This window comes from Thrips palmi, unplaced genomic scaffold (assembly GCF_012932325.1).
Source record: "Thrips palmi isolate BJ-2018 unplaced genomic scaffold, TpBJ-2018v1 HiC_scaffold_12, whole genome shotgun sequence".
Taxonomy (NCBI): Eukaryota; Metazoa; Arthropoda; class Insecta; order Thysanoptera; family Thripidae; genus Thrips; species Thrips palmi.
Genome location: NW_023144623.1, coordinates 9,420,387 through 9,434,497, shown reverse-complemented (window position 1 = coordinate 9,434,497; position 14,111 = coordinate 9,420,387). Strand labels below are relative to the sequence as shown.

General features: G+C 51.1%; 1 protein-coding gene across 4 annotated transcripts; it reads left to right on the top strand.

Annotated features, from left to right (window-relative positions):
* Positions 1-7,399: 7,399 nt before the first annotated feature.
* Positions 7,400-14,110, top strand: LOC117640678 (oocyte zinc finger protein XlCOF6-like). Of its 4 annotated transcripts, none has more exons than XM_034377476.1 (6): positions 7,400-7,496; positions 8,354-8,508; positions 8,588-8,731; positions 8,815-8,931; positions 9,005-9,081; positions 10,612-12,373. In XM_034377476.1, the coding sequence occupies exons 3-6, from the start codon at positions 8,702-8,704 to the stop codon at positions 12,248-12,250; spliced, it is 1,863 nt and encodes a 620-aa protein (XP_034233367.1). In that variant the 5' UTR covers positions 7,400-7,496; positions 8,354-8,508; positions 8,588-8,701; the 3' UTR covers positions 12,251-12,373. The 4 variants fall into 4 exon arrangements, with proteins under 4 accessions (XP_034233367.1, XP_034233364.1, XP_034233363.1 ...); XM_034377473.1 differs by lacking the exon at positions 10,612-12,373 and adding an exon at positions 12,560-14,110 and having other exon boundaries at positions 7,408-7,599; XM_034377472.1 differs by having other exon boundaries at positions 7,412-7,599.
* The last annotated feature ends 1 nt before the right edge of the window (position 14,111 follows it).

The window sequence follows — 14,111 nt, the reverse complement described above, 5'->3', positions numbered from 1 at the left end:
CCGTGCAGGCACAGCGTTCGGCCGTGGCGAGCAGGAGAGACGCTCGAGAGACACTAGAGAGACGCTCGAGAGAGGGGGCGGTGGTCCCCGATCTGCGTCACCGATTATGGGTCCGCTGTGTTCCCGCCGCAAAACGTGGAACCTCTCCGCCCGCCCCCGCAGCTCCACGTCGTCCACGTCGTCCTCGTCCACGTAGTACGTGGTTCCCCCGGCCGGCTTTTGTGTTTCTGAATGGCACCGCTGCCACGCTCTCTCGGCGAGTTCATTACGATGGCGCGCTAACTCCCCGATCGCGAGTATTGTTCCGTCTGTAGTAGTCCGGCGTCTTCCCCGTCAAGTGGCGGCCAAGACGCAGTTTGAGGCTTTGGCGCTTTGGCGCTTGGCTCGTGGACGCGCGGAAACGACCACTCGATTTCCTGCTGCGGGCTGCGGGTGGCGAAAACCTGGCAACGGCGGGTAGAACCTCGAAATTCCTGCGTGTGTGCGAGCGGCACGGCCTGGTACCGCGCGGCCGCCTACCACCGGCTAGCGCTGGCTGGACGAGAGCTCTCAAGGTTCGAGCCTGGCGAGCCGCCACCGCCCCACGGCTGCCCTGCCGCCAGCCTGCCGCCCTGCCCCTCGGGTGGCCGTCGGCACCGTCGCGGCACCGTCGAGTGGCGCTGCGCTACGCGGCGCTGGGCTGGCCTGGCCGGCCTGGGCTGGCTGGGCGTTGGGTGGTAAAGTGTTATGGTCAGTCGGGCAAACCTTGGCACCGATCGCGGCGTCGCGGCGTCGCGGCGGATTGTTGGGAAAGTGCACCGTATTCCGCCCCGTATATTACGCCGCCGTGGTTCGAGATATCGAGATGTCGCGGTGATAGCTCGACGGCGGCGAGCGGAAGGCTCCGGGCAGAGAGCAGCACCTGGCCTGGCACGCCTCCCGAATGGCCACACTAACGCGCGTTACACCGCCTGGACATTGAATTTCTCGTGTTTGTTCAGCCTGCGCGTTATCCAGATGGAGCCGTCGCCGCTTGCGAGACACGGCAGCCCGGAACAACACCGCTGCAGAACCAACGCTCTGAAGGGAGTCATTTAGAGGCCTCTCGGTCGCCATGACAACGGGCGCCCTCCGGTTGAGAACCGCTGTGCTAAACATCACCACCACCTTGCAGCGTCCGGGGTAACACCCACCCAGGCGGTAGCGGCACACTCACTCGATCGAAGCCAATAAATATCGCGCCGAAATCTCATTTCAATTCGAGCGCGCCCCACGCCCACAATTATTCACGCACACACACACAGCGACGGACACGCACACACGCACGGCGGCAAGTGGCGCTATTTTGTCTGTGACCAGGAAACGTGCGTCTGTGTCTCCCGTAGATATCTCTCCTTCTTTCAGTGCGACCTTCGCCACTCGGGCGGTAGCCTGGCGGTATAGCTACAGCGCTCCCGGAGCGGCGGGGCTCCGGGCCCCGGCATTGCCACGCCAGTGTGTTTGTGTGTGTGCGTGTGTGTCGGAGGCATGCGGCGATACGGCGGCGCCCAGGCGCGCTTCGGCACTACATCAGGGCGTGGCACCCGCGCGGATTCGAACCACGGGAAGACATATCAAAAAGTGGGGGGGGGGGTCTACAAAAGGTGTCCGGCGGCGTGCCGGCGTGCAGACGCGGATGCTCGTGTCAGTGTGTGTGCGTGTGTCCGTTTCTGCTCTCGTCCCGAGCGAACTGCAAACCCAATTTGGGCGAGGTCCGGCGGGGAGGGGAGGGGAGTCAAACGGCTGCCGCGGCTGCTGCAGAGTGATTGGCCGCCCAGCGCGCCCGGCGCGCACAGTGCGTCGTCGCTCTGTCTCTCTCGCACCCCTTGACGGGACGACGCGTCGCGACGGGACGCCCCGCGAGTGCGGTGGAGACGGACGACGGTCGGGTTGCCTCCTCGCCCTCCTCGCGTCGTCCGTCCTGTCTGTCCGTCCGTCGCCTCGCCATAAAACACGCTCCGCACTCATTAAGGCAGATTGACGCACGGCGCGGCGCGGCGGGGCGGCGGGGCGGCGAAGGCGAAAACCAGAGTGGCTGCCGCGCCGCAACTCCGGCCACTGCGTTGCCTACTGCGCGAGGCGGAACTCCGCGAGGCTCCGGCCGGCCGGCGGGCGGGCGAGGCGGCGCTAGCGCAGCGAGCACAGCCGGACGCTCAGACCGCCCGCTCATTTCATTGCGACGGACGTGGACCCTCTTTCCTCGACTTGGCGGGGATGGACGCCTCGCACTACACACCAGCGTCGCGCCGTCGCGCCTCCCCCGACCAGACCAGCAGACGGGCGCAGACGCTTGCAGTGCAGCACGCCCTTGTTTTTGGCGGATGGCGTCACGGTGATTCGCGGAGGAGGCGGGCCTGGGGGCCTAGGGGCCTAGGGGGCCTCGAGGAGGCGGGCGTGGAATATTCATGCCCTCATTGCCGTGCGTCGCCGTGCCTTGCCGTGCTGCCGAACTCGTAGCAGGGCTCGGCCCGCTAGTGTGTGGCGCGGCGGGGCGGGCTCGGCGCGGCGCCTCTCTCACGCACGCACACACACGCAGTCGCCACGCACACAGACACGTGCCGCGGGGCGGATGAACTTCTCGCCGCTTGACCCTGACAATGAAGAGGCGGCGCTGGGCGTCGCACGCTGCATGTCCCTGCACACATTGCAGTGGCGAGGCATGGCCGAGGCATGGGCGAGGCATGGCCGAGGCATGGCCGAGGTCACCCCCGCCCCCTCTCTCTTCCCGGGTCCGCCCTGCCTGGCCCAGCACCCAGGCGACGCGCGTATTTAGGAGCCGATTTTAATGCGTCGGCATGTCTTCCTCGTCTTGCCCGTGTCTCCCCTGCCGGGGCGGCCCGGCAGTGCTTTCGTCGCTCTGGGGGGCAGCTCGTGCAGGTGCGAGAGACAGAGAACGACTCTCGGTGAGCTGGGTCTGCCAGGGTCCTCCAGGGCGTTGGCGGTCCTTTCTCTGGGGCTCCGCGTTGCTCGCGTCGCTCGCGTCGCTCCGCGTCCCGTCCGCGGCTTCGCACTTCGCTTCGCGGTCCGGCAAACCAGTTTGTTAAAAGGGGCCATGCCACCGCCACGCCGTGCCGTGCCGCGTCGCTGTACGCGGGGCCGCCCTGGGGCCGCCGGCCGGCGCTGCAGCCACTGCAGAAACTGCCTGCCTGGCCGGCTGCCTGGCCGCCTGCCTGGCCGCCTGCCGGAGGGCTGCAAGCCTGGCTGCAGCCGGCCGCTATTTTTAGCCCCGCACTTGCTACAGATGAGGCGGGTATTTTAGGAACCTTTCCCGAGAAAGGTGTCAGCAGGACCGGTGGTCGGCCGGTCATCCGCCTCCAGCGGTACACAGCCAGCGTCTCCGTTCTTGAAGGCGAGAAACGACGTAAAGAGATAGATCCCTTTTTCGGCCCAGCGGCTGTCTTTTTCCGGGGCGTCCTATGCAATAACAATCGATTTGGAACCGTCATTGATTCATGACGTCTTAAATTCTGCTGGCTAGCAGCAGGACGCCTGCGAGGTGGGCCAGCCCGCCGCGCAGCGGTGCTCGCATTGCCTACCTAGCAGGCGCTCTGCCCGCGCGTCACCGCCTCCCGGCTTTCCTCCACTGTGGATTCCCGAATGTAATTCAAACCGGGCTTCCCCCGGCCGCCGTCAAGGCTGCTCCTTTCATCGGCATAGGTTCATGCCTGGAGCCAAAATATTTGTTTGTCCGTTTCCCTTCTGCGAACGCCTCGCTTCAAGTCAGACGGGTATCGTCGGGGGAGCCCCAGTCCAAATCCAGTGCCAGGTTGCTGCTCGGCCTCGAGGGCGTGCGGGGAGTGGGAAAGGGGGGGGGGAGCGAAATGTGTCGCGGACGAAAAATGAAGCGGGGAACCACAACCGGGCGAGCGACCAACGCCGAATTATTGAGCAGCTGGAGCAGAGCAGGAGGTCGAGTTTTCTTTTCACCCTGGTTTTTTTGTACTTTATTGTTTTTTTTCTTCGCAAAATAAGTTTTTGGGGATTATTAAAGTCTACTGTCTCCTGAGAATTTTTTTAAGTGCTTCAGAAATTCGTTTTAGTTAGCGGGAAAATAAAGCAGTACCTCGTGACATGAAGTGCGTGAAAAAAAAATTGGCTCGTCGGTTCCCAAGTCGATTTCCTAGTCGGTTCCGTTACCGTTAGCGCCGCGACCCTCGACCCCCCCCCCCTCTCTCTCCCCCTCCCTTCCCTCTCACCTCCTCTAGCCAATCCAGCCGGCCATTCCCCTTGAACCCAGCGGGGCAATCCACTTCAATCAATCAGCCGCGTTTAACGATGACACATTTTTCAAGATAAGAAAAAATTAAAAAAATAAAACAAAACAAAAACGCATCATCATCATCCTCGGCGTAGTGGTGGTGCTCGTCAATTTCAGCGACGTCATCATCGGCACGGACGCGCCACTGTGCGAAAAAAAAATGCTTTGGCGGGACGCCAGGGCGATACTGAAACACATACGAAAACTCTTAACAAGTCTTGACCACAAAGATCGGCGCTCCGAGTGAAAGTGACCGACCTCCCGGCGACACTACCGCCACCGCCGCCCACCAGCGGCTAAGTGCGAACCAGCGAATCGGGCGTAAAGAGCGTCTGCGCCGTGAAGCGGCCGTCTCTCTCGCACGGGCCCACGCAGGCCCACGGGACGCCCCGTGAGTGCGAGAGAGACGGGGCGGCGCAGGGTGCCGCAGGGTGCCGCAGGGCCGGGCCTGCTTCGCCTGCTTGGATATGCGATCCGTGCCGCGTTGTGACACGGCCGACACGGCCGACGCGGCGCGCGAGGCGGCCAGCCAGTATGGCCGCATCGAACGTGACCGACTTGATTGCATTCAACGCCATCGAGTGCCTCTGAACGAGCGGCGCACGCCGCGCGGTCGTCAGCCCCTCGGCCGCCCTCGGCCGCCCGTCAACTAGGGCAGCGAGGCACCGAGGCACGCGCATGGAGGACCTCCCCGCCGACGTCGCGTGAGACCGGCCACTTCGAACCACGGCGGCTCCTTTGTCTGATTCCGGACAGCGCTTCGTCGCTGCGGCTCACCCCGCGCGTGCGAGAGGGACAGAGCGACACTGACCAGCAGAGTCAGTCCGCAGAAAGAAACCAAGACTCGGATTTATTTTCACGACTCATCCGCGCGACGGCGGCCTTCCCGCAGCCTTGCCGCCGTGCTGCCTTGGTGCCTTGGTGCGCGCTCGCGGGGTTAGCCACCTCCAAAAGCGCATCCCGGGGGAGGGTGGGGGCAGTCTGCCCCGCCCCGCCGCGCCGCGCCCCGCCGCGTGCCAGGGAGGCAGGGGGCATCAAACCACTGGGACACCTCGCCAAATTCCTGCGTCGCCCGATTCCTTATGCGTTTCTTTGTTTTCGTTGCTTTTCCCGTCCGTGCCCGTCCGTGCCAACGTGCCAGCGTGTCAACCACCCCTGCAGCCTGCGCGGCGGCGCGGCGGCGCGGGCACGCTCGCCTGGCGTGCAGGTCCGCCGGGTGTCCGTCGCTCTGTCTCCGTCCCACTCGTGGGGCGTCGCGTCAGGGTGCGAGAGAGACGGCGCGACGAGGCGCTCCTTCGGCGGCCGGCCGCTGCCGCCGCTGGCGAGGCTCCAGGCAGGAAGAGACGGAAGAGCCGGCAGGCACTTCACTTCCAGCGCCTCGTCTCGTCTCGTCTCGTCTCCGGAAACGACCCGACCAGAACGGTGTCGCATCACATTGGCACATCCCCGGGCTGGGCTGGGCAGACACATTGGATCGGCACGCCGCGTCGCCGCGACGCCACAGGGCCTCGCCGGCTCGCCCTTGAAACAGCCAGCCCCGCCGCACGCACGCCGACCCTAGGGACTGCGTGAAGCAGGTGCACCCAGGCGGCCAGTTCGCGTGGCTTTGTTTCGAGTGGGCATGGCGCCCCGCTGGACACGGCCGCTTAATGCGAGCTGTGGCGCTGCTGGGCGTGAATCCCACTTCCGGGTCGGGCCCTTGTCTCGTTTCAACCAAGCTGTCCCTTCTCCGCAGCCAACAATGCACTCTTTTCAAAAATGAATCGACCCGGTTCGCAACGCGCCGCCGCTGTCGCCCTGCTGTTGGTCTAGGCGGCTGTGCGTTGCTCCCCGTGGAGGAAGTAAGGCACTGGGGTTTGTTGACGTTGTTGACGCGCTGCCGCTCGCGCCAATCGCCGGCTGCAGGTTCCCGCTGGTGCTTGCTGCTGGTGCCGCGGGTTCCCTCCGGCAGGTTGATGCTCCCAGCTGCTCTTCTCTTGGCCTTCGATGGCCGCGTCGCGCCGCCGCCACGCCGCCGCGCCTGGCACGGCAGCACGGCAGCGACTTGGCTTCGCAGATCCTGCAGCCACCGGCCTGGCCAGGCCAGGCTGCCAGCACCACCGCGTCGTTCGGCCACTCTGATGAGAGGTGACCTTCGAGGGGTCGCCGTCGGTGCGAAGGGGTCAGGAGCTGCTGGCCGTGCTGGCCGTGCTGGCCGCCCCGCAGAGCGCGCCGGAGCCCCTTCGCGTCCTCGGAGCGTCGGGCCGTCCGGGCCGTCGAGCCCTGATGGGCCGGCCTGATGCATTTTAGCACCAGCTCGACGAGTGCCCACGACGACGCCACAAAACAATAAACGCGGAGCGCGTCGCGCGCGCCATCTCGCGGCGTGACACGGCCTGACCGCAACCTTGATGGCTTTTAAGCGTTCCCGCCTCGGGTCCACTCGGGTCGCTCCCGACCCGCCGCCCGCCACGGCGGACACGCCACGAGCCGAATTCGTGGTCGCGTCGGCTGCCATTCGGAGTGAGCGAGGGAAGTCCGCCCAACGCGGTGCACTTATCAGTCGCGTTCCGACCAATTGCGTTGTGATTCAGCCCACGACTAAGACGCACTGTCACCATTTTCGAAAAGGACAGAAATGCGAATAATGCTGGAGGGAGATAGCTTTGTTGCTGAAGCTGTGGCTGATCGTACTTATGCCACTGAAAACTAACTGATGCTGGTTCAAGCTCGATTTCTCATGCTGAAACCAAGAGTGTGCTTACGTCACATGCGGCATGCGGCCCCCTTTGCTTGATCACACTGATGCTTCTGCCGAAGAAACCTCTAGCGCGGGCCTGTAAGAATAGGGTCCCATTGGTACCACTGTTTTAATCTTAAGTCAATGCTTCTACATTCCCCCCAGTAATAATGCCAGTCGGCAATCGTAGTTGTGCCGCCCGCCTTCAGATGTATGAGAAATGTACATCACGCTTTTACCACACCTTTGGGCGTTTGTTCCTATTTTTGAAAGATGCTAGTGATTCTCCTACACTCCCGAAAAATTTAAACTTAATCATAAAATAAAGGCACCGTTCCATTTCGATGATATCCCTTTGAAATGTGCTTTTAGCCGTGTTATTTTTTTTCGTCCGGTTGGTATGGCGACGCAGGCCACTGCGGGCCACTGCGGGTTGCCTACCTTACCTTCCTTCAACCATTTTCATTTTGCTGGAGTGGAGGAGTACTTCAACTTGATTCTGTTAGCTTTACTTTATTTACTTCCTTAGATTCGGGTTTAACTTTGAGTTATGCTTTTTTGATAACAATGGCGGAGAGTGCAGAGGATGCTGCAATGGAACCAGGTTGGTTTCGTAAATTCTCGTCCTAGAATTAGTCGATGTTAGCTTGGGTGTTCTTTTATTTTTGACCTCATCCTAGTCTTGAGTTGTGTTTCTCTGAAATCTTACTTGTATTTTCTCAAAAAAGAAATGAAATCAATCAAACGGTGCCTGTGGCAGGTATTTTTCTGTAATTTTAGTTTTCCGTGCGTCTAGTTTGTATCTTGATTCCCTCCAGAACTCATAACCTCAACTTGTCTCTTTTACACTTCTCCACAGTTTAACACTAGCCTGAAACTTTTAACTTTCTCGTTACCCGAACGTTTTGCGCATTTCCTCCAATGAATAATCTCAGACATTATCTATTAGCGGTACTGTTGCTACCCTGCCTGAAAAATAGATAAAATGTATTCATAGATTGTTTTAAGGGATTTAAATATTTATTGAGCAGCCTTTGCACTTTGAATTAGTTTTTTTTTTGTCAAATCCTTTTCCTTGCTCAATTCCTTTTTTAGAGTACTCTTGAAAACGATCCGACTTTTTGTCTGTTTTCTAGCTACTTGAGGTCATGTGTCATTGACCCCAACCTCTATCTTCACTGTCGTAAATGTAGTTGCTGATCTCGTTTATTGAGCCAGCAAAATGCAATTCTTTTGCTTATCTATATCCCGGCGCAGATGAAATCTAAACCTTCTCAATATGTTCTGAAAGTTAGAGCAGCCTGGAGAAAATTTTTCCCTTTGACGACTTGTTTTTTAACTTCTCTTTTCTTTCCCAGAATTAATTTTAGACCCAGTTAAGGTGGAGCCTGAGAGCAAGGATTCTCTGTGCCGTCTCTGTGCTTGCAGTAGTGAACTGCTAATCCCAATTTTGGAGGGAGAAGGCTTAGAAAACAGTCTTGCTGATAAAATAGAAAAATACCTTCCCATTCAGGTTTGTCTCAATGTTACTGACTTCTCTATATTATTCTCGTCTAAATGTGTCAAAATTTATTGTGAAATCTGCCATTTAGGTCGCCTTTCAAGATCCTCTTCCACTTCAAGTTTGCTTTCACTGTGCTTCCACAGTGATCTCTTGGCATGAATTGAGTACATCTTGCATTGATGCACAGCATAAACTTCAAGCTATGTTTAGTGAGACAACCAGCGAGGCGCCAGTAAGTACCAATATTTTTATGGAACCATCATTGTCATTAAAAATAGCTTTGAATGTAATATCATCTAAAACTCTAATTTTAAGGTGTCTCCTGCTGCCTCAAGAGATTATGATGCTGATATTTGTGAAGACATTGTACCAGACACAACTGATTTGGAAACTAGTGGTCCTACTTCACCAGACATTCAAAATGCATTCAAGGTTTGCTTGGTTGTGAGGGTTCTTTGCTTGTTTGTTGTTGGGCAAGTTTTCATCTAATTTTTACTCTGTGCAGGAACATTCAGAGCAAGTTCAAGAAATAGATGACTCTAAAATGGACACAGGTGTGCACCAAAAAGGAGAAACGGAAAGGTAGGAAAAAGCTACATTCATTATCCTAGTTCATTTTTCTCTTCTTTTTAAAAACAAAATTGATTGCTTTAATTGCCTGGGATATTAAGCCAATTACACTTCATTTGAATACTGGCTTAGATCATGTAAATTCCATTTGAAGACAATAATTTTAGCCTCAGGCAGAAGAGGAATCAACCTAATTATACCAAACATATAGCAATGTGTCATGGCATTAAATTTGATCAAAATCTAGTGAGTTATGTTGTCTTCACCTTTTCTACAGTGATGTAACCAAAATAAGCCATGACCATCTCTTATTGATCACAGAAAGGTGCTTCTTTATTCTATTCTTGTAGTTTTATTGAGTTATGTGGAAACACCTTTGCTGTTGCCTCACCTGTATTTGAGTCTCCTCCAATTGGATTTGTTTTACCATTTTTACAATCTAAAACAACCTCATTTAAATTTAAAAATAGCTGGTCTTATTTGTTTTTCAAATCTCTATGGTTTGTGCATATCTACTCTCATTCATCAATTCAATTATACCATAGATCAGTTGTGGCTTTACCCTTTTTTTAATGTTTGCAAGAAGATTTATCTTTTTTCTCAAAGTAGCATGATTTATATATTGGGCTCATCAGTCCGAAGATTCACCCATCTTCTGCTCTTCTCTGCTGTCTCAAGTAACATCTCCTTGAAGACTGGTTCCCAGATATAAGCTAAAGTCAATTGGTTTCTTCAATTTCCTTTCAAGTGTCACAGTTCAAAAAGCTACTAAATTTAACTTCCTGGGGGAAAAAAATTCCATTATCATTAGTGTTTTGAACTTAAATCAATTAATTTACCTTGAAACCTCTTGCATTGTACATATAATCATGGGCGGAGGTTGGTGTCTTTGCTTTTGCATCTTGTCAATGTAACATGCTTACAGTTGCATCATGTATTTGCATTTGTACCAAAATGAATTAATATTGTCTGTGACACAGGTCATATTGTCGAAGGCCATGGTTTATTCAGAATCCTGGATTTTCACTTTGTTGTTAAGTTCAAGAAGATACCTTTGAGAAGCTCTCTGGGCGACTGCTTTACGCAACTATTTCTCATCATGCCACCCCAATCAAAATCAAGAAGAAGTAATGAACTGAATTAGAAGCAATTATTAATCTCAATGATGTAGGATATCAAAGAAGAATTACTGCTAAGTTTTATCAAATTTGATACACTAGATATGCTGCACGGTATTTGAATTCCCTCAAGAGATAGCTTAACGTATTGCTACTTTGCTAGGTTCAATAGAGGCTCACTTGCTTTTGATCCCTGATACAGTCATAATCAATTCTTTTTGATACACGCCCTTCCAAGGATGATCCATGTGTTGAGTTTTGCTTGGGGCAATTTTGTTCCAAAGCCTTGAACAGTCATGACATGAAGGTGACTTGCTGAAATTTGGGGCACTATTCTTATGTTGTACTGAGGCATAGTGCAGGTTATGAGCAACAGCATAGGTTTTCAGTCCTATTAGAGATTGACACCTATTTATGATTTCAGGTCCATAGCTGATGTTACTGAGGAAAACAAAGTTATGGTGTGTTTGGAGAGGAAGGAGGACTTCCTATCAGTAACAGAAATTGAAAAGCAATCTCAGATTGATCACTGTTACTCGCGAGAAAAACAAAACACTAGTCAAATTGATGTCAAGTCTCAACAAGAAAGAAGTCGAATTCCCAAACGACTGTCCAATAGGCTGATTCTACCACGTCCTATCTTGCCACGCCCTGCTGTTAATTTTGTCCAAAATCCTCAATTTAGCAAAGCAAACAACTTGAAGAATATTGTTCCCAAACCTCAGCAAACCTCACCACAAATCATCATAGTTATGAACAAAACTGATAAGCAATCATCAACAGCATTGCCTTTCCAGCAGATTCAGAACAGTGCTCCAATTAGTGTGGGGCCAAAACGGCTTTTAGCTGCCAAGCCCAAGAATGCTGCATTTCCCATTCTTCCTGTTGTTCCCTTTTCTAGTTCTCACGGTACTTTGCCAAAGCTTACAAAGCTTAAGGATCTCACGGTAACACGAGTCCCAGTTGGGGCTCCTAAGAAGTCTCCTGTGAAGATGGCCCCCAAAGCCTCTGTAACCATTGTTAAAGGCGGGAGCTATCACTGCAAAATTTGTTCTGCTAAATTTATGAATGAAATGGTATTTAAGAGGCACATGTACCTCTCACACAATGTTAAGAAGCATACATGTGTGTATTGTCAAAGTGCTTTTGGCACAAAGATGGATCTTCAATTCCATGTGAGGCAAGCCCACAGGACCATTACCAGAAATATAACTCAGCACTTCTGCAAAACATGTAATGCAGCATTTGATAAAGCAATTGACTTACGAGTTCATATTCGTGATCAGCACCGAAAAACTTTCTCTCGCTTTGAAGATGTTATACAAAACAGGAAAAAGATTTTAGGGGTTGCTATAACTGACAAAGAAGCTGAAATGTTGAGGGAGTGCCATTCACGAGTGGACAACAAGGATGTGTATAATTGTTGCGTATGCAAGAAGTCATGGAGCAATTTGGAGAAAATTGTGGCACATGTTAGAACTCATACCAAAGAGCAACTATATGCGTGTGAAACATGTGGTCAGCGGTTTAACACAAAAGGTGTTATGCATCGTCACATGCAAATTCATAAAAATGTTAAGCCATATGCTTGTGACTATTGTGACAAAGCATTTTCCTCTAAACAAAATCGTGATGACCATCATCGTCTCCATACCAAGGAGGTTAAAACTGTTTGTGAATCTTGTGGGGAATTTCTAACTAGTGCATCCATGTTGTATTATCATCGTAAAATCCATTCTGGTATTAACCCATACAAATGTCCGTATTGCGACAAAGCATATTCTATTAGATCTCTCCTCAAGAGACACATAAGGTACCATACAGGAGAAACTCCCCATTTGTGCTCGGTGTGTGGACGTGGATTTAAGACCTCAGGTCAGCTTCGTGGGCATTCAGCAGTTCATACTGATGAGCGTCCATTTTCTTGTGATGGATGTGGTGCCACAATGAAAACTAAAAAATACCTTAATAGACATAGAGCAATTTGTCCCACTTTACAAACTAAAGCTAATGATGAAAATACTGTTTCTAAAGCTGTTGAGGAACTAAACAAGTTAAGTTAAATGACCATCTGCTTTTAAATCTAGCACAGCATTAGAACCAATTAGAACTGTGTGAAAATGTGTCATAGGGCGTAATCCAAGTGTAACCAATGCTTTAATAAATTTAAAAAAGTTTTTCTTTCATTTCAAATCTTTTATTTACCATGAGGCTGGATGCAATTTGCTACTCCCTAACTTACGGTCCAATGTCTGACAATTTCCGCATCTGTCAATTTTTTTGTTGTAACTTAGAGTTGATCGTTCCCTATCATAGCTCTGAGCCATGTTTTAATTAATGATAGTGGCTGATATCAGGTAATTTGTTTTCAGGTGCCTTCAGGAGGTGAAGTTGGAGGGCATTTCTGAGAAGTTGATGTGCCAAATTTGCAGCATAGTATTCACTGATACCTCTAGCTTAGATCACCACAGCCAAATGGCACATGCACAGCTTCAGCATTCATTAGAGAGTGGAGGCACAATGTTCAGTTGCCATATCTGCTCAGTTTCTTTTCTGGCTGAATCTGATAGAGATAGTCACTCACAATTAGAGCATGGTGTCTCATTGAGAGATGATGCAAATGCCAAGCCAGATATCAGCCAAAACTGTCAGTTTTGTGGCAGGTTCTTTAGACATTTTTCAGTCTTAAATATGCACAGTATATCATGCAAGAAGCTGCTTGGAAACTCAGAGGGCTCAGAGGACTTCAGTGATTATGTGACTCTTGATGAATCTATAACATTTGATGAGCCTGAAAGCACTCAAGATAGAAATGAATCTTTTAAGAGAGGTGTAGCAAAACGTAGCGCTCCTCTTACATCACTAGGTCGGCTTGATAAGAGCCACATTGAATCAAAGGTTACCAAAAAAAATATTCATCCTATTGTATCTGAAAACATTCCTGCTCATAAGCGCATTCGCCAGTCTAAAGACAATTGTGAAAAACGAGTTAGTTGTGCTTATTGTATTAAGTCATTCAATGGAAAGTATGAAGCCATAGCACATGTTAGCAAATCACATCGCAAAAAGCTAGAAGAATTTTTGGTATGGCTGCAGAGGAGGAAACTTTACTTAAAAGATAAATTATGTTCTATCTGTGATAAAACTTTCACAAGCACTCAAGAAGCAGCTGAACATGTTCAAAGTTGTCACAAAGATGGAACCAAAGAATCATTAAGATGTGAGTTGTGTCTAATTGAATTTTGTGACGAATTAGATTTGCTAAAACATATTGCCAACCACAGTGCATCTGATGATGGTTCTAAACTTTTTTTTGAACTGAAAACTACTGAATTTGACAAAGTTATTGCCTTCAATGAATTACCATCATCTTTACGTGATAAACCTGAGGGAAATGAAAAGATTGTAAGCTGTGTTGATGTTGAGAAGACCTCTGGAAATTTTGCAAGAAATGAGCATGATTCATTTAATGCAGGATCCGTTTCCAACATAATGGAAACCTGCATCAATTCAAATGTTTCACTGTCTCAAAAGTCCACCAAAGAGGAGTGCTTTGATGAGGATACAACTATTGATGTTAACTCATCCAAAATGGATGGAACTTCTTTGCTTGTTGACTCTTTTCTTAATGGTAAAGAAATATTTCCACTTAAAACAAATTCTGAAAGTAGCCAAAACACAAATTTAGGAAGCTGCAACTTGGGTTTGCCTTTGTTGACTGATAACTCAACAGAAAAATCTGATCTTGTAAACTCAATGACTCAATAGACTCATATGTGTGGTACTGAAGGTAACGTTGATTACCAAAGAATACCTATTCCTTCGTCTTGACCTGTTAAGATCTCAGGAATATTCCCAGATTATTGTTAAGAAATTATGTATGTTTTTCAATAAATTGAATGATGAACTCATATCTGTTTATGC

Excerpts from the sequence above, each read along its gene's own strand:
- LOC117640678 (XM_034377472.1), top strand. The coding sequence starts at position 7,563 with ATGGCGGAGAGTGCAGAGGATGCTGCAATGGAACCAG. Across the intron at positions 8,509-8,587 it reads AAAAATACCTTCCCATTCAG|GTCGCCTTTCAAGATCCTCT; the intron begins GTTTGTCTCAAT and ends TCTGCCATTTAG. Across the intron at positions 8,732-8,814 it reads AGACAACCAGCGAGGCGCCA|GTGTCTCCTGCTGCCTCAAG; the intron begins GTAAGTACCAAT and ends TCTAATTTTAAG.